The 23,212-nt window shown below is 42.8% G+C and overlaps 1 protein-coding gene across 1 annotated transcript in view; it reads right to left on the bottom strand.

Annotated features, from left to right (window-relative positions):
- HHAT (hedgehog acyltransferase) overlaps positions 1–23,212 on the bottom strand; it is a 364,318-nt gene that overhangs the window by 207,859 nt on the left and 133,247 nt on the right. The window contains exon 8 of the mRNA XM_027082906.1: positions 9,651–9,801. Coding sequence (XP_026938707.1) covers positions 9,651–9,801 — 151 coding nt within the window. The remainder of the gene's footprint in view (positions 1–9,650; positions 9,802–23,212) is intronic.

Here is a 23,212-nt window from a genome sequence, read left to right as displayed (position 1 = left end):
CAAGAAAAACAGGGAGATAGAGAGGGTGGGGTATTGACAGTGGTCACGGTGTGTCAGTGCCAGCGACACAGAGCAACTGCTCAAACACCAGATCAAACTATTTGAAAAATCTCGCTCTTCAGACCTTTAGTGTCCAAATTTAGTGTCCAAAATTACAGAGAAGAGTGACTATTCACCCATTCAGCACATATTTCCCGAGTGCCCACTACATGCTGGGAACCAGGGAGGGTGCTGGGGACACAGCACTGAACAAAACAAGATCTGATCATTGCCCTCAAGGAGCTTATAGTCTGCTGGGATATGAACAAGTACGGAGACAACTACTGTGGAGCATGGCTGCTGCATGACAAGTACAGGGTCTTAGTTCCCAGAGATGAGTATTATAATATCCCCATTTTCCAGAGAAGGAAACTGAGGCACAGAGGGGGGTCACTGGGTAATGAGGAACAGAGGCAGGATTCAAATGCAGGCAGTTGGACTCCACGTCTGGGCTCTGGTGACCGGGTGACCAACGAAAGCCTTCTGTTTGAAGATGCCCTGGTGTTTCCTGCATCAAAGCGCTTCGTACTCTAAAAAGTTTGAGGGTTCGCTCAGTAATACGTGAACTGAAAACACTCTCCACACAGGGAGAAATGGAGAGAGGAGCAGAGCAACTGTCTTTGAAGTAAAAATAAATCCGGGAAGCAAAACATATGATGGCTCACAAAATCTGCCTCAACTTGACATCCCATTTCTGCTTTGATTTACGGAAGTCTGTGCTTGGAGGAAAAGGTAAGAGGATTTTTGAAATATGAATGGAAGAAGAAAGAAAATATGTTTTCTGAGTCTGTTGGGATTCAGAAGAGAGAAGGGTAGACTAAGAGAGGTATCCAAAATGTGAGAGAATACGAATGGCCCGCAGCTGGAAACTATTTGCAAAAAGAATTCCCACAGGGGTGAAGGGGAGGTCGCGATGGTCTAGATTTCAGGGACCCCCGTGCTTCCATTTTGAAATCCACGCCTCCCACATATCACCCTCCACCCCCACTTGCCACATCCTCACCCAGCCACCCGATCAGGCCTTTCTTTTCTGAGAAATTAAAAAACAAACAGTGCGGCCTTTACTCTCCTGTCCGCAATTCTGATTATTAGCTAACGTGTTGATGTCTACAGTGTGCCTGCTTGCGTTCACTGCTTCAGCACATGGTCTCACTTCACCCTCGCACCTCCCCAGTGAGGCAAACACTATGATTCGCCCCATTTTGATACCTCGGAAAACACAGGCATAAGGAGGTTAAATCACCTGCCCAATTACACGGGTGGGGGAGGGGTGGGAGTATTTTAGCACGAGGATGCTGGTGGTCACCTCCATCCAGTGGGGCTGGGGCTAATATAATGGTAGGACTGCAAGGGACCACAGACATCATCTAGTGACGAGAGTCTGTCTTTCATTTAACAGAGGAGGAAACTGAGGTAAAAGTAACCTGACCAAGCTCCCTCCTGAGGGCAGAGCCCGTCTCTTTTCCACCACAGTCTGTATCTCTGAATTGTCACATCTCAGGCTCAGAGCTGGACCAGAGCCTCTCTTCAGCCAGTCTCATCCACTGCTTCCCCAACCCGGCCCATCTCTCAGTCACCTCTGGCTTTGTTAGATTTTCAAGTGCAAAAAAGTAAGGAGCTACCACTTCCTGAGGAACGACTATACCCCAGGCTCAATCAACCCTCATGTGACCACGAGGAGGCAAGGGCTATTATTATCTCCATTTTAGAAACAAAAAGATTGGCCCAGAGACTTTTAATCATTTGCCCAAATCACACAGCTAGTATGTGGTGTAGCAAACTCTTAGTTACTACGTTGCCTCCAAAACACAAGTGAACTCTTATTAACAGCACCTGTTAAGAAGCATCCTTTCTCCTTTATGTTCATAATTTCCCTGCTTTCCCCCCAACAATGCTGGTAGATACGGTGTGTATTTCACAAACTCCATGCTTGCCATCCTGCCCCGCAACTTGAGGTTAAACGTGATTCAAAGGCAGGACTCACACAAGGCCAGGACTCCTACAAAGTCGGCAGTTTGTGTAGCTGTTTTTTAATCATCTACTGCAGGCCTGGACCAACTCTCCATCTGGGAACCTAAATTCTTCTATTGACCTAACAGTTCATGCAATCAATGCCCCACTGAAAAAGGAGGCTCGGATTCCTCCCATCCCCAGCCCAAAGATGTCCCCATACATTAGAGTCTAGTAGCCACCAACAGCACCCAGATCCCTCTGGGATAAGCAGTGATGCATGAATTTGCCTGTGAAGACCTGAGAGCATCATAGTTGAAGAAATGCAGAGGGCAAGCTGTGCGAGATTCCTGAGATAACTGAAATTGACCCATAACTCACCAGCCACCATGGGAAATTCTATCACTTTGCACACTTTGCTTCCATAGCTAGAAATCAAATCAGAAGAACATGATCAGATTTCTAATTTGGAACCTCAGACACGCAATGTCATCTTTAATGACTCCTGGAAAAAGATGCTCATTACAGATCTCAGCCTACCTAAATTAAAACCTGAAACCCCCCCAAATTAAGCAGAAAATTCTCAATTTCTCATGTCTGTACAGCCACAGAAAAATCACACAAGCAGGAATACACACACTCCTTAGGGGTTTGTTCTGCCTGCAAATATCTGAGCAAGAATTACACGAAACAGAAGAGCTAGTAGGAAAAAAAAAATAAACACATCAGGTCCTAACTTTTACGTTTGGGCCATCTGGGCGAATAGCAATTTTTCATGATCAATTTGAAGTATCATGTCAGGGAACATTATCTCTCTGCTGATGGCCAGTTTCATCTCTTCTGTAATGTGGAGCTCAGATTCCTCTGATACGGTCAGCTGCCGGCTTCAAGTCTTCTCTCACTGCTAAGGGGGCTGAAAGATGGTGCAATCAGTCAGCACAGGGTTCAGGTGTGTAAGGCTCCTTTCAAATAGGAGGCTAAAACTCCATCTCTCATCCTCAGTTGTAAACCTCATTCAGTGTGGATTTTCTAGAAGCTTAGGTAGCCATTAGACAATCTCCGGAGATTGGTTTTAAATCTCTTCCCTCCACTTCCGATCCACCTTGCCCTTTGCGTCACTGGATGAGTGGCTGCCACAGCCCCGCAGAATGAGCTGCATCACCAGGTTTCACAGCTGCTCATGACTCAATTCTTCTCGAACCTTAACCCAGGAAGGGGGAGCAATGCCCTGTCTACAGCAACGCCTCAATGATGGCCCAGAAATATTAGATATAAATGGAAACTACAGATTGGAAATTTTATTTTCCTTTGGCATGGCTTCTTACGGAGAAAAGTTAGAGAATGGGGACCAGGACCACTGCAGGGTTATGCGACCAGATCCTGACTATGAGCATCGTAAACTAAGGGTGGGGGAACATCATAAATAGTGCAAAGGAGAATCTACAATTTTTATTCTTTCTTTTTTCACTTAAAAAACTACTTCTTCTGAACCTTAAATTAGGCACCGAATTGCTCAAAAAGAGTTCATCTCCCTTCCTAAATTCAACTACTTAATGTGGAACAGTTATTGTACAAAGAATGAAGGCCCAAGCGTTTCTACATATAACTGGCAAAGCAGAAAACCCTTCAAGAAACTGAAACAAACATGAAGGGGCAGATCTACACCCATGCCTGCTAAAGGAAGCCAGGATACAAGTCTAGGTCACCACCAGGAAAGACCATGTCTGTTGCTTCATCCCACGCCCTTGTGAGCACCGCCCTTTAGAATCACATCACTCCAAGCAGTCACCCCAGAGCACCCCCTCAGAGTAACTTTTCATGATTACTCTCTTGCCCGCACAGTAACGGAGAGGGAGGAGGGAGGGTTTCAACAAGCTGGGGTTTACACTATTTGAGTCTGGTTCCAAACAAGAATGACAAAGGTCTTGGCAGATATACTTTCTCCACCTCAGTGGTTTGTCTATAACAGAGGATCCTGGACAAAAAATAAAATACTTAATTCACTCGCCTGGAGCCAGCATGCATGCCAAGAGTCAAGGATTTTTTTATTATCCCAGCCAACAGTGGAGAAGCCCTTTAGGAGAATGTGCTTCCCAAGAAATGCATGAGAGCAAGCATTCACACCAAGGAGGCAGAGGAACCCTGCTGGGTGCCCACAAGGCATTCATCACATGTCCCCCAGGCCATGCTAGGTCCCAACCCGTCTATTCAGTAAATTACTTTTATGAGCAGGTCAGAATTGAACAGAGCCTTCCAACGAGGCTCACCTTTCAAACAGAACCACTTCCTGGCCCCCTAGCTACAGAGAGAGCCCCTTTCCTAAACTTGCCATTAAAGCCAGGCAACTTATGATATTTGATGAAATAATTAAAGACAAATCACAGTTCTAAGAGGGAAGTTTATAGCAATACAATCCTACCTTAAGAAACAGGAAACATCGCAAATAAACACCTAACCTTGCACCTAGAGCAATTAGAGAAAGAAGAACAAAAAAACCCCAAAGTTAGCAGAAGGAAAGAAATCATAAAGATCAGAGCAGAAATAAAGAAAAAGAAATAAAGGAAATGATAGCAAAGATCAATAAAAGTAAAAGCTGGTTCTTTGAGAAGATAAACAAAATTGATAAACCATTAACCAGATTCATAAAGAAAAAAAGGGAGAAGACTCAAATCAATAGAATTAGAAATGAAAAAGGAGAAGTAACAACTGACACTGCAGAAATACAAAGGATCATGAGAGATTACTACAGGCAACACTATGCCAATAAATTGGACAACCTGGAAGAAATGGACAAATTTGTAGAAATGCACAACCTGCCAAGACTGAACCAGGAAGAAATAGAAAATATGAACAGACCAATCACAAGCACTGAAATTGAAACTGTGATTAAAAATCTTCCAACAAACAAATGCCCAGGACCAGATGGCTTCACAGGCGAATTCTATCAAACATTTAGAGAAGAGCTAACACCTATCCTTCTCAAACTCTTCCAAAATATAGCAGAGGGAGGAACACTCCCAAACTCATTCTGTGAGGTCACCATCACTCTGATACCAAAACCAGACAAAGATGTCAAAAAGAAAGAAAACTACAGGCCAATATCACTGATGAACATAGATGCAAAAATCCTCAACAAAATACTAGCAAACAGAATCCAACAGCACATTAAAAGGATCATACACCATGGATCAAGTGCGGTATATTCCAGGAATGCAAGGATTCTTCAATATATGCAAATCAATCAACGTGATACACCACATTAACAAACTGAAGGAGAAAAACCATATGATCATCTCAACAGATCCAGAGAAAGCTTCTGACAAAATTCAACACCCATTTATGATAAAAACCCTGCAGAAAGTAGGCATAGAGGGAACTTTCCTCAACATAATAAAGGCCATATATGACAAACCCACAGCCAACATCATCCTCAATGGTGAAAAACTGAAACCATTTCCACTAAGATCAGGAAGAAGACAAGGTTGCCCACTCTCACCACTATTATTCAACATAGTTTTGGAAGTTTTAGCCACAGCTATCAGAGAAGAAAAAGAAATAAAAAGAATCCAAATCAGAAAAGCAGAAGTAAAGCTGTCACTGTTTGCAGATGACATGATACTATACATAGAGAATCCTGAAGATGCTACCAGAAAACTACTAGAGCTAATCAATCAATTGGGTAAAGTAGCAGGATACAAAATTAATGCACAGAAATCTCTGGCATTCCTATACACTAATGATAAAAAATCTGAAAGTGAAATTAAGAAAACACTCCCATTTACCATTGCAACAAAAAGAATAAATATCTAGGAATTAACCTACCTAAGGAGACAAAAGATCTGTATGCAGAAAATTATAAGACACTGATGAAAGAAACTAAAGATGACACAAATAGATGGAGAGATATACCATGTTCTTGCATTGGAAGAATCAACATTGTGAAAATGACTCTACTACCCAAAGCAATCCACAGATTCAATGCAATCCCTATCAAACTACCACTGGCATTTTTCACAGAAGTAGAACAAAAAATTTCACAATTTGTATGGAAACACAAAAGACCCCAAATAGCCAAAGCAATCTTGAGAATGAAAAATGGAGCTGGAGGAATCAGGGTCCCTGACTTCAGACTATACTACAAAGCTACAGTAATCCAGACAGTATGGTACTGGCACAAAAACAGACATATAGATCAATGGAACAGGATAGAAAGCCCAGAGATAAACCCACGCACCTATGGTCACCTTATCTTTGATAAAGGAGGCAAGAATATACAGTGGAGAAAAGACAGCCTCTTCAATAAGTGGTGCCAGGAAAACTGGACAGGTACATGTATAAGTATGAGATTAGAACACTCCCTAACACCATACACAAACATAAGCTCAAAATGGATTAAAGACCTAAATGTAAGGCCAGAAACTATCAAACTCTTAGAGGAAGACGTAGGCAGAACACTCTATGACATAAATCACAGCAAGATCCTTTTTGACCCACCTCCTAGAGAAATGGAAATAAAAATAAACGGGACCTAATGAAACTTAAACGGTTTTGCACAGTAAATAAAACCATAAACAAGACCAAAAGACAACCCTCAGAATGGGAGAAAATATTTGCAATGAAGCAACTGACAAAGGATTAATCTCCAAAATTTATAAGCAGCTCATACAGCTCAATAACAAAAAAAACAAACAACCCAATCCAAAAATGGGCAGAAGACCTAAATAGACATTTCTCCAAAGAAGATATACAGATTGCCACCAAACACATGAAAGAATGCTCAACATCATTAATCATTAGAGAAATGCAAATCAAAATGATAATGAGGTATCATCTCACACCAGTCAGAATGGCCATCATCAAAAAATCTAGAAACAATAAATGCTGGAGAGGATGTGGAGAAAAGGGAACACTCTTGCACTCCTGGTGGGAATGTAAATTGATACAGCCACTATGGAGAACAGTATGGAGGTTCCTTAAAATACTACAAATAGAACTACCATACGACCCAGCAATCCCACTACTGGGCATATACCCTGAGAAAACCATAATTCAAAAAGAGTCATGTACCAAAATGTTCATTGCAACTCTATTTACAATAGCCAGGAGATGGAAGCAACCTAAGTGTCCATCATCAGATAAATGGATAAAGAAGATGTGGCACATATATACAATGGAATATTACTCAGCCATAAAAAGAAATGAAATTGAGTTATTTGTAGTGAGGTGGATGGACCTAGAGTCTGTCATACAGAGCGAAGTAAGTCAGAAAGAGAAAAACAAACACCGTATGCTAACACATATATATGGAATCTAAGAAAAAAAAAAAAGTCATGAAGAACCTAGGGGTAAGATGGGAATAAAGACGCAGACCTACCAGAGAATGGACTTGAGGATATGGGGAGGGGAAGGGTAAGCTGTGAGAAAGTGAGACAGTGGCATGGACATATATACTCTACCAAATGTAAAACAGATAGCTAGTGGGAAGCAGCCACATAGCACACGGAGATCAGCTCAGTGGTTTGTGACCACCTAGAGGGGTGGGACAGGGAGGGTGGGAGGGAGGGAGACGCAAGAAGGAAGAGATATGGGAACATATGTATATGTATAACTGATTCACTCTGTTATAAAGCAGAAACTAATACGCCATTGTAAAGTAATTTACTCCAATAAAGATGTTAAAAAAAAAAAGACAAATCAAAGCAATTACTTGACATTCCTTACAATAATCACATGACATTTCTAACCCCAAGAAGCAAAGTAGACCAAAAATAAAATGTGTACAAGAGGCTTAGATCAATTCAGCCTTCATAATAAATTACTATGGAAAACCAGGATGTTTGTTGCATGCTGTCTACCCCCCTTCCAAGAGCATCATTAGATATAACAATATTCACTGAGCTCAGAGACGAAATATAAGACTGGATGAGCCAGGATGGATTTTCTGAGCAGGGCCAGGACTCGGGTGAAGCAAATGGAGGCTTCTAGAGAGCACAGTTGAAGTAGGTATTGCCTCCCACAGATGTGCAAGTCCTCAGCCTGAGGTTCTTACATTAGCTTTGCAATTGCAAAAGCCAGCCGGCCACTTGTTCCACACTGGAAGTGATAATAAAACACAGTGGCAAGCAAGCCCATCTGGAGAACGACAATCAGAAACAGCAGGGGGAGCTGAGGGATCTTTTAGAACAAAGACTCCAGGGCAACTATACGTTTATGGGGCAAAATCAAGAAGACTAAGAAAACTCAGAAGAAGCACCTGTGTACCCAAGTGCATGAGTGTAGGAATAATATAAGGATAGGGACTTCCCTGGTGGCGCAGTGGTTAAGAATCCGCCTGCCAATGCAGGGGACACAGGTTCGATCCCGGGTCCAGGAAGATCCCACATGCCGCGGAGCAACTAAGCCCGTGCGCCACAACTACTGAGCCTGCGCTCTAGAGCCCACGAGCCACAGCTACTGAAACCCTTGCAACCTAGAGCCTGTGCTCCGCAACCACTGAGCCCACATGCTGCAACTACTGAAGCCCACACACTTAGAGCCTGTGCTCCGCAACGAGAAGCCACCACAATGAGAAGCCCACGCACCACAACGAAGAGTAGCCCCTGCTCACTGCAACTAGAGAAACCCCTCGTGCAGCAATGAAGACCCAACACAGCCAAAAACTAAACAAACAAACAAATAAATAAATAAATAAGGATGAAAGCTAACGTCTGTAAACACCTACTATGTGCCAGATGCTTTCAACGTACATATTAGCTTATTTAATCTTCAAAACAGCTTTTAGAGATGAGTATTATTATTATCGTTACCATTATTCTTACCATGTAAGAGATAAGAAAACTGAAACTTAGATTTAGTAAGTTGCCCTGGATCTGAGAGCTAGTAAATGCCCTGGCCTGTGCTATTAACCTAAGTCTATTTTTTTAATCTACAGTCCCACATACAAAGACGTTATTTTCAAGAAAAACAGACAGCGATGAAACCATCAAAATATACGTCATGGGGGCTTTCCTGGTGACACAGTGGTTATGAGTCTGCCTGCCAACGCAGAGGACACGAGTTTGAGCCCTGGTCTGGGAAGATCCCACGTGCTACGGAGCAACTAGGCCCGTGCACCACGACCTCTAGGCCTGCGCTCTGGAGCCCACGAGCCACAACTACTGAAGCCCGCGAGCCTGGAGCCCGTGCTCTGCAGCGGGAGATGCCACCACAGTGAGAGGCCCGCGCACCGCAACGAAGAGTAGCACCTGCTCACTGCAACTAAAGAGAGCCCGAGCGCAGCAACAAAGACCCAGTGCGGCCAAAACTTAATTAATTAATTTTATATAGATAGATAGATAGATAGATAGATAGATAGATAGATAGATACACGTCATGTCCCAAGTTAGTAAAAAACCGCCTTAGACATAGCCCTTTGTGTATCTGTACACAAACTTGGTGAGAAACTTTCGTACCTCACAATTTTCATAGCCTGACAATATTTTTGAGAGGGTCAGAAAACATGGATTGCCATCCTGTTACACAGATTAAAAAAACCGAAGGGCCAAACGCGACTTGAGTGAAGGGCAGAGAAAGGATGGTGGCCCAGGCGCTCTGAAGCTGGCCAAGCCATGGGTCCTCCCACTGGATGTCCCTGAAGGGCTTTAATAAACCAAGCCACTGACCTCCACATCCCCGTGAAACTGAACATGGTGCTCACACAGCGAGGGAGCGGCGGTGGCGTGAGTCCATCCAGGCGCATGAGCAGAGCTGGGACACCAAAGAGCACCAAGTACTTCACATAGAAGAAGAGCACTTGGGCCAACGCCAGTCCTCCTGAAAGACAGAGGGGCCTGTTAGGCACAGCGACAAGAAGTGGAGCAATCTCCTGGGAAAGATGCAAGGCTCCAGAAACACACTACCTGCTCCCGCTTCTCCGACCCCTCCCCTCCCCTCCCCGCAACTCACACATTTAACAAGTCTCCCATGTCGGTTCTGGGCAATGATATTTTGGGATTAACAAATATTGAAATCTCCTTTATTATTGTGACAGGCAACAGGACCTCTTAACCGTCATGCTTTTACAAATGCTAGAAAAGGGCACACTTTAAAAATACATAGATATGTAAATATATATATATATATATATATATATATATATGGCATTAAAAACTATTAGAAAGGAAAAATCCTTCCCAAGTCCTTTCAAAACCTCACGTGAGTTCACACCCACTAGGATGGTTAAAAGCATAAAGTCAGATCAACAAGGGGGTAAAGATGTGGAGAAACTGGAACCATCATACACTGTTGGTAGGAATGTAAAATGATGTGGCCACTTTTCTTTTTTGGCCATGCCACACAGCATGGGGGATCTTAATTCCCTGACCAGGGATCAAACCCATGCACCCTGCAGTGGAAGCGCAGAGTCTTAACCACTGGACCACCAGGGAAGTCCTGATGTGGCCACTTTAGAAAACATTTGGCAGTTCTTAAATGATTAAACATACAGTTACCATATGACCCAGCAATTCCACCCTTGGGTATATACCCAAGAGAAATGAAAACAGGGGTCCACATAGAAACTTGTACCTGAATGTTCATAGCAGCATTATTCACCCAATAATGTGGTTAATAATCCGCCTCCCAATGCAGGGGACATGGGTTCGAGCCCTAGTCCAGGAAGATCCCACATGCCCTGGAGCAACTAAGCCCATGGGCCACAACAACTGAGCCTGAGCTCTAGAGCCCGTGAGCCATACCTACTGAGCCCGCGTGCTGCAACTACCGAAGCCCATGCACCTAGACCCCGTGCTCCGCGACAAGAGAAGCCACTGCAATGAGAAGCCCACACACCGCAACAAAGAATAGCCCCTGCTCGCTGCAAATAGAGAAAGGCCGTGTGCAGCAATGAAGACCCAATGCAGCCCAAAATTAATAAATTTTAAAAAAGAAAGAAAGAAATGAAGTACTGATACATGCTGCAACATGAATCTTGAAAACAACATGCTAAGTGAAGTGAGCCACGAAAGGCCACATATTACATGATTCCATTCATATGAAAGTCCAGAAGAGGGAAACAAAAACAGAAATAGAGACAGAAAGTTGATTACTAGTTCCTTAGCACTGAGGGGCTGGAGAGATTATGGGGGGTGGTGGCTAAATGGTAGGGGCTTTTTCTGAGGTAATGAAAATGTTCTAAAATTGGTGGTGGTGATATTTGCACATATCTGTGATATAATAAAAGCCATTGAGTTGTACACTTTAAATGGATGGATTGTATAATATGTGAACTCTATCACAATAAAGCTATTAAAAAAAAAAACACAAGGGCCCCAAGCTATAAGAACCAGCAGCTTCTTGGCCAGAACTGTGTCCTTTTGGAGCAAAAGGAATGCAGGGTGTGGGCGCAGGGTGAGATCTGAGGCCGAGACACATACTCTGACGCCACAGGCCTCCGCCTGCGCCCTCTGAGGGCGACCCATGTCTCCAGCTGGAGCTCAGGATGCTCTACTGATTGACACATCCCTGTGGATTTCTGGGCCAGTTGCTTCCAACCTCTTCACCCTGAGAGGAGGATGGGGCATCTGGGCTATAGGTCTACGGGGCATCACAAACCTGGGCAAACTGCTGGCCTCAGCAGCAGCGTGAGGAGGTGAAGCGAGTCTGCCAGAGCAGTGCCCATAAGGAGAAGGCCAAGGGCAAAGTGCACGAGGAAACCCTGGAGTAGATGACCAGTGGCCACGTGCTGTCCAGCCTCCAAACTCACCTTCCCCAGCGTACAGGGAAATAATGCAGGGCAGGCTGATGCCACTGACCAGCTTATCTATGGGATAGTCTGAAGGAAAGAGCTAAGCCTTAAAGAAGTACTAGCAGAAGATATTACTATCTGGTCCTCTTGATGTTACACGAGGATCTTTGAAAGGATATCACTCCCATGGAATGTGTGTCTATAAATAGTAACTCTGTGCCAGCAGAAACACAGAAGCCCTTTTCTGAATATACAATTTGGGCAAAGGCAAACAGTGGTTCAAATTCAACAGCCATATGTCTTATAAGGAGAATACCCCAGGAATCACCATGTCTCAGTCCCACTCGGGAGTGGTCAAACAGGTTCTTTTTGGAAACCAGACTACAGTCATATCTGTTGGAAGGGCTGGTATATAATGGTAGCCTTCTTGGATGTATCTGATAAGAGACAAGAAAAAATCTGATGTGTGTGCCTGTGTGTGTGTGAATACATATATATGTGTGTGTGGGTGTGTATATACAAATTCAACAAGAAGAGGGATATATATGCTAACAATACCATCCTAAAAGCATTTGCTGGGGGGCACAGGACTACCGTGAATGGTGGAGAAATCAGTTCCATTGGCTGAGATGGCAGTGAGGGAACCTATAACGTATTTCAAAATGAACCACCAGGCTCTAGTCAGAAAAGTCTCAGAGCTACCAAAAGGCAGGACAGAAGTAAGAATGACTAATTAAAAGGCACAAAGCTTCCAGATCTGACAATGATCAGCCTGAAGAACTGAAGGTATCAAAGGACCTACGGAAGACTGAACATGGATGGTCAAGGCCACCCAGAGCTCTTTTATAGACGAAGCATCAGAGATTTCTTTTCCTTGTTAACGGATACCAGATCAGGAAGAACAGGCTGCTCCTCGTCACAAATGCTGCCTTTAATTTGACATTTTTTTCGCACAGCTGTTATATATGAGGCATATGAACTAAAATCCATAACTGAATCTACATTTTTATGAATCACCATTTGCATACAATCGTCACCATTTGTGAGTACTTTCATATGGAACTAGGCTAAGGAAAGGGTTGCTTTTGTACAGGTATTCAATAGAACTCTGTGGCTAGATCTAATTGAAGATAACACAATTGGGGATTTTTTCCCCCAATATGGATGGAAAGCACAAGAAGCCACATATGTATCAATATGCAACAAGTGCCCCATTTACCTGATATTGAGTATTTTTTTATGGATTAAGATACAAAAGGCTTAACTTTTTCCTTGACATTTTAGTAACTGGTTCATAAGCTTATAGAAAAAGAAATGATGCATAGTGGTTGTTAAAACATTATAATTGTGATTTCTGTATTTAGTCTTTCTGAAAAAAAAATGTGTTAAACCCATGTGTTAAACCCATGAGTTTAACAATTCTGCTCTCTTGCTGTTGATTTCTATCATCCCTATGAAAGACGCATGGCTCATTCTTCTTTCCCTTTGACCTGAAGATTAGTCTTTCCCTTTTAAGATTTGGCCCAAGGTTTCAGGGCTAACCCTAGGGATTAACAATCTCCCGCTAGGAATATGATATGCTGGAAGGCAACATAAGAAAGAAAAATATCATATGATATCACTTATATGTGGAATCTAAAAAATGGTACAAATGTACTTATGTACAAAACAGAAATAGAGTCACAGATGTAAAAAAAAAACAAACTTATGGTTACCAGGGGGGAAAGGGGGGAGGAGGAATAAACTGGGAGATTGGGATTGACATATCTAAAATAGATAACTAAGAAGGACCTACTGTATAGCACAGGGAACTCTACTCAATACTCTGTAATGACCCATATGGGAAAAGAATCTAAAAAAGAGTGGATGTATGTATATGTATAACTGATTCACTTTGCTGTACAGCAGAAACTAATACAACACTGTAAATCAACTACATTCCAATAAAAATTCAGAAAAAAGAATACAAGTGACTCTACTCTGATTGAAAGTTATTTGACATACATAAATTGAACTCACTTTCAGTATATTTAAAAATACAAAATTTAGCTATTTTTTAAAATATTTTAAAACATATTTGCCAGGATTATATTTAAAAGATCTTCTTACTAGCAGGAGTTATGATTGGTTTTAACCTAACCCAACACCTTCCTCCCAAAAAAGTCATAGATGAGTTCATACGTTACACTCATTCGTTCAACAAGCATGTTCCGAGCACCTGACCACTGAATCACTAGTTCGTTGCTATGGGAAGTAGACTAGTGGTCAGACCAGGTGGGGACCCAGGCTTCAGGGAGCTCACAGGTCAGTTTCATTACAGTTCCATTTATCTCTCCCCTTGGCACTTGGTGTCTTCTTCTGCCTTTATGCCCTATCCCACCGTTTCCTGGCAAAATCCCATTTATCCTTCAGGCCCCAATTCCAATATGGCTTCTTCTTAACTTCCCTATGCTTCAAGTGGAATCAATAACTTATTTTGCATTAATTCAATATATAATTATTGAGCACCAACTGCTTACCAGATACTGAGCCATACAGTGTTGAATAAAGACATGAGATCCCTGCTTTATGGAGTATACAGTGTGTTAAAAGTGACAGAAAATAATGTAAATCAGGAGTGGGATTAAAATCCTCACGTCTAGAACAATCTGAACACAGTGACTTAGACAAATTTGTTAGAACACTTAAAACTATTCGTTGTAATTATTACATGCCTAGTACGGTGTAGATGCTTGGTATACATCAGTGGACATTCCTGCCTTCATGGGGCTTACATCTTAACAGGACTCAACAAAAAACAGACATAAAAATAAATAAATTCTATATGGATACTAAGGAAGTAGGGCAGAACATATTCCCCAGCAGTGGCTGCAATGATATCTTCCATCTCACATGCCCTTCTGTAATGTAATCTTGCCACTCCCCCCGTCAAAAGTAAATCTGGGCAGGTCCTAGGACCAGGAGATTCAGAAAAAGTGATGCTGTTCCAATTCCAAGTGTAGTCTGTCAGCGGCCTGGCATCTTCTGCTTCCTGCCCTTTGGAACGCTCACTCCTGGATCCAGCTGCCAGGCTGCGAGATGCCTGAGACATGTAGAGAGGCCACATGAAGATGCTCGAGAGGACAGCACCCGCTGAGCTCCCAGCCAAGTCAGCCTCAATTGCCAACCGTGTGAGGAGCCACCTTCGATGTCCTGCCCAGTAGAACCTTCAGATGCCTGCAGCACGAGCTGATATCTGGCAGCAACCACAGGAGAGACCCCGAGCAAGAACTACCCAACCGGGTTTCCCTGGTGGCACAGTGGTTGAGAGTCTGCCTGCCGATTCAGGGGACGCGGGTACGTGCCCCAGTCCGGGAGGATCCCACATGACACGGAGCGGCTGGGCCCGTGAGCCGTGGCCGCTGAGCCTGTGCGTCCGGAGCCTGTGCTCCACAACGGGAGAGGCCACAACAGTGAGAGGCCCGTGTAACACAAAATAAATAAATAAATAAATAAATAAATAAATAAAAGAACTACCCAACCAAGTCCTGTCAACCAACGAAACAGTGAGAGAGAGGAAATCACTGTTTTCAGCTAAGTTTGGGGATGGTTTGTTATTCAGCAACAGCCCACTGGGACAGAGGGTGATAAATGCAATGGAAAAAGAAATAAAAATTGTTGAGCAGGGTAAGGGAACTCAGAATGCAGAGATGGCAGGTGCTGCTATGTTTTAAAAGGGGAGTCAGGGTGGTCCTCATTGAAAAGAGGATATTTGAGCAAAAACTTGAAGGTAAGGGGGTGAGCTATGCAGCCCCCCGGCTCTCTCCAGGCTGTCATCATCCTTTGTTCTATGGTTTGTGCTGTGATTATCACACCAGACCACAGTTGTACCCATTCTGCGAGACCACAAGCTTTTCAAGATCAGGAATTACATCATATGCCTCTTGCATTCCCAGCACCTAATATCCGACCTATAATTAAAGCTTAATAAATGTTTCCTTGAAAAGTAACTAAATTGATCATTCACCCTGTAGTATGAAAACTATTTGTATCAGGGTTTTTCTGGGAAGTATACTGATATTCTAAGATCTTAATCCTCTATTCTGAGGACTAAGCCACTACTGAAGTTCAGACCTGCCACCAAATAAAAGAATCCTCTGTGGGTCTGGGACTTCCCAGCATCAAGAACAAAGCCAGGAAAGGGAGACAGAACCAGAAGTCCTAGGTCTATGCTTGCTGTTGCCTCCAAGTGACTGAATGTGTAGTGAATTCTACCACCTGTGGGCCACCTCCAACTGGAAGGGCCTCAAACTCAACTTGTCCAAAGAGAAGGAGGCTTTCTCTCCCTCAAAACCAGAAACAGAGTAGACTTTCGAGACAGGAGGAGATTAATTCTACAAAGAGTTCTAAGAGAATGGGGACTGAGAAAAAGTCCCAAATGTTGGGGTTCCCTTGAGTTCAGCCTTTCCTCCATTGACACCCCTACCTACCCAGCCCTCCATACTCTCTGCATTTGACATGATCTCACCGTAATTTGAACTGATCTAAAGCAGCTGGTGATGGGCTCCCATTTGGATTTCCCCCTCCTCTCAGCTCTGGTCCTCAAACAAGTAGATGAAGAATTTCATACTGGGGGTGGGTAGGTGTGAAGGGGAAAGTGAGTCAGGCCCAACTCACTTCTCCTCCCTGGAACTACTCATTTACCCAATCGCACCCTTCACTCTCTCTTTGCTCACTCATTCCTCTGCCTAAAGGTCTTCCCCTCTCCATTTTGTCTGCTGAAACTGTATCCTTCTTTAAGGCCCCACCTAAGGCCATTATTTCACAAAGTCTTCCCTAAAGCTCCAGCCAAAACAGTCACATGCTTCCTTGCAAGTACACAACGTGGGACAGCTTTCTGCGAAGTCCGGTCACCGTAAGCTCTATGGGGCAGGGGCCACAGCTGTCCTCTCCACCTCCATCCCCTTAGCCCCAAGCAGTGTCTGACACAGCATGGATATGACCAATGGGTATTTGCTGAATGAAGAAATGCACTGAAAAAAATAAATGTACTTTCATGTATATTAACCCACTGCTATTTTTTATTCAACCCTGGGTCATAAGTATTACTCCCATTGTCAGATTTAAAAAAACAAACATTTGTAAGGATTATGACCTCCTCAAGTCTCAGGGGTCATCAACACTGGATCTTAAAACCCAGGTCTCTTGTTTCCAAAATCAATGACCTCTCCCTCTAGTGAAAAGCCTTCACTAACCAGAGAATGGGTCAAGTCATGTCTTATGCCACAGTTTGCCGAGGATTGGAGAGAGACGTCCCTCGGCTCTGCTGGCCTGCCGCAGAGCTGCCATCTTTGCATGCCTGAGCCCTGTCCTTGGGATGCCAACAGTCAGTGAAAGGCACTGGCTCCAGCTTCACTCCGCTTCAGGAGGCATGTTGTCTCTGCACTATCATACTGTCGTATCTGTCCCCACCAGCTTGTGCCACCCTGACCCACCACTATACTCCCATCTCCAGCCTGTCCTAGGCTCCTGCCTCAGTCCATACCCTGACCTCAACCCTGGACCTTTTCTGCTCCAAGGCAAATGACTCCAGTCACTTTCATCTTGCCTGCATCTAACCTATTCTAGATTTTGTGAACCATTCTGTGATTGTCTGTTCGGATTAGGAAGCCTAGATATTTTATAAAAGTTTCCTCACACATAAAGTTCTTTATAAGAATTTTCATGCCTACAGTGAACAGTACCGTATTTTACACCTAAAAATGTGGTAAGAGCATAGATCTCATGTTAAGTATTCTTACCACAATAATAAAAAAAAAGAACCTTTCCTATATAAGATCAGGGTGAGTACTAGAAGTATAAAGATTAGTCAGTAAGAATACAGATCAGGAACCACAACCTAAAGAGAAGTAGTGCCACGATAGAATTGGCAATTCTTCCCTTCCCGCTGGGGGTATCAGGAGGAAGGGGAGCTCACGTCTTGGGAAGGTCACCTGTGGTCAGAATTACCATGATTTCACAAGTTCCCATAGAGACACTAAAGCAGAGATAGCTATTGCCTTGCAGTGGTTACATAACACTCTTTGTCAGGAGGAGAAGATGGACTGGTGCCAAGAAAACCAAGTCAGTAAACGTGATTGACGGGGGAAGGGCATGAGATAATAAAACTGAGGAATTGCTACCACGAGCTACAGAAGAGCAAGCATTGAAGTCAGGAAGGAAAGAACAGCGAGCTGGTGAGAGATGTCGCCGCGGAGCTCATGAACCTTGCCCAGCCTGCCGAGGCCAAGGAGATAAAAGGAATTCAATAAGTAACTACAGCAAATTCTGTAGTTTCAACCTAAACCTAAGGACTTAGAAGTTGAACCTGCAGCCCCACCAGGTAGGAGTCAGTGTCTCACCTTCTGGGCTCAACAGGATAACTGACCTGCTGAAGGAGAAACCAGCTGGAGCCCAGTAATGAGTTCAGACTCATCCACTACATCATCCTGAGCTGAGTCTCTAACTAACGTGAATACCTGTCATTTATCTACCGGGGCTACATGGTTTGCATCACAAGATTTGCATCTTGGTTTGCATCTACATGGTTTGCATCTACATGGTTTGCATCACAAGATTCCCTGCTCATACTATAGTAATAATATGCTCTAAACAACTGGCTGTACATGTAGATGACAAGGTCACCCACGCCCAGCAGTTGACCCTCCAGAGCTCAAAAAGAAGGGACGGTGGTCCCAGCACCCAGGCTGCATCTCCCCCATGAGCAGTTCAGAGAAGGCTGCTTCTTAGAAATGCAAATACTGAGTATTCAGTGCAAGTAATGCCAAACCAAGGAGCTGGGAGGAGTCAAAAAAAAAAGGCAATGAGTTGGAGAGGCTAGAGGAATGGTAATCAAAGTGCCCAAACCCCCAAACTGGAGGTGAGCCAAGAGGGTGGATGCCAAGTGAAACAAGAACACACTCAAGTTGTTCAAGAGTGATCCTGGAGATGTAACTTTCTGGCCACGCAATTTCTTTCTAAGTGACGTACAGCAGAGGACAGAGAGGCCAGGCTGTAGTCCTCAGGCGGGTCCCCATTCCGGTGAGGGGCGGGGCAGCAGCCAAGCAAGGGGACCAAGGCCTGGGCTCTCCTGACAAGGTGTAAGTCAGAGCTCTGCCCTTTCTTCTCTCCCTACGACTGTGAGGATGGGACCCACAGCATCCTTTACATGAGGCTCCTCAAACAACTCTAGTTCATTTTCCACATGCCCTATTCGTTACCAACAGCCATTTAAAAGAACAGTCACATACGTAGTGAAAGTGTAAAGAAACACATGGGAGCAAAAATCACCAAACTCAGGATAGTGGTTACCGTTTAGAAGGAGGAAGGGAAAGGCAATCAGGAGGGGTCTCCACGGGGCTTCAACTATGTTGGTAATACTTTACTTTTTAAACTAAGTGATGGATAAACACACATTCACTATATTTTTAATGACTTTTGAAATATCTCAAGTGTGTGTGTGTGTGTGTGTGTGTGTGTGTGTGTATAAAATATAGTCTCACTGCCAGAACAAGTTTACCAACAAACTAGTTTCTGAGAATACGTTCTGGCATACTAGCAGCAGCTACTGATTATTAAGCACTTGCTCTCTCTATATACCGAGCAGTATGCGTCATCATTTTTAATTCTCACAACATACCCCTCTGTGGGCATGGGTATTATTACGACCCACATTTTATAGACAGGAACCTGGGCACAAAAAAAGGTTACAAAGCTCGCTTAAGATCACACACTAAAGTAGCAGAGTCAGGACTTGAATCTGGATCTGCTGCTTCCGAGTCACCACATTTACTAGATTCACATACAACTCTGAGGCTAGACTCGGAACAGAGTCTGTGTGAGGTAGACCAGATGACAGGACAACAAGCGAGCTGCTAAAGGGAGTTGAAGGAGGTATTCCAAACAGAAAAAAACAGGCAGGGACCGAGCTCTAAAGATCCTCTGGAAGCCAGCCTCAAGGAGCACACAGTAAGTAAAGATATGCAAAAAACAAATGGGCTGTGGTGAGCAGCTCTGGATTCACAGATGTGAGAATTCTGATCCTCATAGCATCAAAATAAGTAGCTATTAACTCAGAAATTCAGAAAGTTTACCTTCCAAAATGCTTAATCTTTGGGCATACTAGTTAATGCAAAATCTAGTTTTCAAAACTTTCTTCTTGTTAGAGTTTAAAGCACCAAAATGCCTCTCTTCAAAGAAAAGGTATGTTGCTAGGGGGAAAAAAATTATCTGGATAGAATATTAAATCCTATTTTCCCATCCTCCTTAATTATAAATTGTTAACATCTTTAGGGAAAAGGCTATAAGCCACAATAAATCACACTTAATATCAAATTATAATTGTCCAATAAAAATATTAAATACATCACAAAATAGATCTTAAAGTAAAATCAAAGTGTTCCAGAAGCATTTTTAAATGGTAAAATATATTTAAAATCTTTTTTAAAAATGACTATTGTCATGTAACAGAACACACATGCTGAATTAAGAGTTTATATAAGTCTGCAAAGGCCCCTCCCCATCCAAAAACTGTGAGGGAAGAAGAACCCACGCAGCAGAAACAAAGGAATACTACACACACAGCTAAGTAAGACTTAATGAAGTTATGTGGGAAAGGAGGGAGATTTACACGGGGCTGAGTGCCCTGAAAACTCTAAAAAGCAAATCTGCAGGTAGAGATCAGGTGTAGATTATTGTTTGGATTTTGATGCTTCAGTGTAACTCATTTTGCCCAGAAGAAGTGGTCTGTAAAATCTATGTGCAAAAAGAATTGGAAATTAACTACTAATTAAAGTATTCTATTGCAAATCCTCAAGAAACCACAAAATCCCTTTAGGAAGCAAATAACTGCCTCCCCAAAGTATCCAACAAATTTAGACTTCCATATATCAACTTTGCTTAAAAGAAAAATACGCCTGTTTTATAGTATCTAAGAAGTTAGCTGTACACTAAGCTACCTGAGCACAATAATGGGTTAGGTAGGGATCAACAAAGATCACAGTATTCTGAGGGATACTGGGGAGGGCAAGGGATAGTGTTTTAATGTTTTAAATAACTGTGGTGCAACTTGCTACCCTTTATGACCCCACATGGAGCAGGCATCTCTCCCATTCTGCAAGCAGGCACCATGAAATTATCCTCCCACCACACGGAGCACCTGTAATTGAACAGTCAAGTCCCACAGTAGTAAATCCCAGTGTAGCTACGGGTTCACACTGTATTAATTTTAAATAACCTCAGGATTCTAATCCAAGGAGAGAATTTATAAAAATTTTCTGTTGTATCTTAACAAACCTCGGCATATTTAATGCCTCCAAAGGGTGAAAAAGCGAAGAGACTCTTAACGCTATCTGACATATGTTTGTGTCCCTAGTTTTCAAGACAGACATCAGATGTCAAACGTCTGATCCCTCTTCCTTCATTGTGATGTTATAGAAGGAGAAAAAGCCAATGGATGGCTTTGTTAGCATTTCATTAGCATTTAGGTAGGTGCGCAGACATTATTTCAACAACAGCTAGTGCTTAAACAATGAGTTACAAAACTACATGTACTTAGGAGATGGGGCTCTAAAGTCCAACCAGTGAACAGTTAAGATTTCAAAAGACTCTAATGTACATTCCGCAGAGCTTCATTATATCTTTACCTATGAGGTAAGAACAACTCACCCGCAATTATTTTCACCACCCCACCCCTTCAATCACTCTCAAATCCCTTGCCAAAGCTCTCTTTTATCCCCATAACCTCATATACCTGGATTTACCATAGATTTACCATGGTGAAACACTATTCAATAATGAACTCAAGAAATGTGATCTTTTTGGGGTCTTTTAAAGAAAAGCCATAAGTTATTGCCTTTGCCCTCCTTAATCCTAAACTCCTAAACTCAAATTCAGGTATAGTTTCAGGTTGCCATATTTTGTCTTCTTATAAGATTCTGATGTTCAAAAGAAAATGAGGATACATGTCATCGTACATTTGTCCAAAGCCCTAGGATGTACAACACCAAGAGTGAACCCCTATTGTAAACTATGGACTTTGGGTGATAATGATGTATCAATGTAGGTTCATCAATTTTAGCTGATGCACCTTCTCTGATAGGGGATGTTTACAGTGGGCAGCCAAGGGGAACAGGAGGTATATAGGAAATCTCTGTACCTTCCTCTCAATTTTGCTGTGAACCTGAAAGTGCTATAAAAAAAAAAAAAAAGTCTTTTTAAAAAAGAATGAAAGAAAAGAAAATGAGAGTTATTATCTTTTAGAGATACTACTGAAATGTTTATGTATAGTGATAAGACATCTGGGATTTGCTTCCAAACAGTAGTATCAGAGAGAGTACAGATGAAAGAAAAAATGGCCATGAGTTGATAATTGTTGAACCTGGGTGATGAATATTTGGGGGTTAATTATAAGCTTATGCTTTTATTTTTCCAAAGTATGAACTTTTAAAATGGGAGGCATTAAGAGCCCCCACCAGAACGCTGAATTTTAGCCAGAAATATTTAACTTCCTGTTTACCCACCAGCCAAACACATCTGCAGGGGATAGTGAGCAAAATGTACTAATACCAGCACAATTCCACCTCCTTCTCACATTGTGAGCATAGAAAGTCTGAAAAGGGTAAAATGGAGAGGCCAGTGACAGGAAGGAGAAGGGAGAGAATGCCATGAGGTGGAATAATGAACCTGCTTATCAATCCCTGAATCACTGGGAACTGGCAGCGCACGAAGAAGCATGTCTCCATAGAGGAAGATGCCCCACTGCGATCTTCATCAATAACAACCTTTCTCAAGTTGATTGGGTCCTAAGAATCACCTAGGATAACAGGTAATCACAGAGATTCCCAGGCCCCTCCCTGACAGATTCTGGTTCAGTAGGTTTGGGTCAGAGCCCTGAAATCTGAATGCAGAACAAGTCCTGGGAAGTTATGTTCAGTCAAGTTTGAGAAATTCTGAGTTAAAAAATCCACACCCTATTCCCTTTCCCCATGTTTTAAAAACATACATCAAAGTGTAAACAGCAATTTTCCTGGGGAAAGTAAGGTTACCTTTCTGCTGCTGTTCATTCACATTTTCTGATTTTCATATATAGAAAAGAGACCCCTCTCTCGCTCAATCTGTTGGTCCTATGACAGAACTTCAAAGGTAATGTTTCAGACTCATTCTGACACTCATGGCCAAGTTACCAAAAAAGGGAACATGCAGGGAATTTCAAAGGAAAATCTGAGCCACAGGACTGACCTTCAATCTTCTTAGCTAAAGACTGCTAGAATTTTGATAACAGCAACATAATTGTGAAGAAACAATGTTCTTCTAGCTTGAGAGGGAAGACCAGTGGTCTCCTGGGCCCAATCTGATACCCTCCATTAGAGAAAGGAAGCCCCACATTTCTCTGCAATGAGTTCTGCTAAAATAAATACATCCTCAAAAAGTCGTGCTACTCTATTTACAACAGCCAAGCAACCTAAGCATCCATCAACAGAC

The sequence above is a fragment of the Aethalodelphis obliquidens genome, unplaced genomic scaffold (assembly GCF_003676395.1).
Source record: "Aethalodelphis obliquidens isolate GAN/ISIS:26980383/991018 unplaced genomic scaffold, ASM367639v1 scaffold48, whole genome shotgun sequence".
In the NCBI taxonomy this organism is placed as follows: Eukaryota; Metazoa; Chordata; class Mammalia; order Artiodactyla; family Delphinidae; genus Aethalodelphis; species Aethalodelphis obliquidens.
Note: the sequence above shows the minus strand (reverse complement) of the source record. Positions and strands in the feature narration are given on the sequence as shown.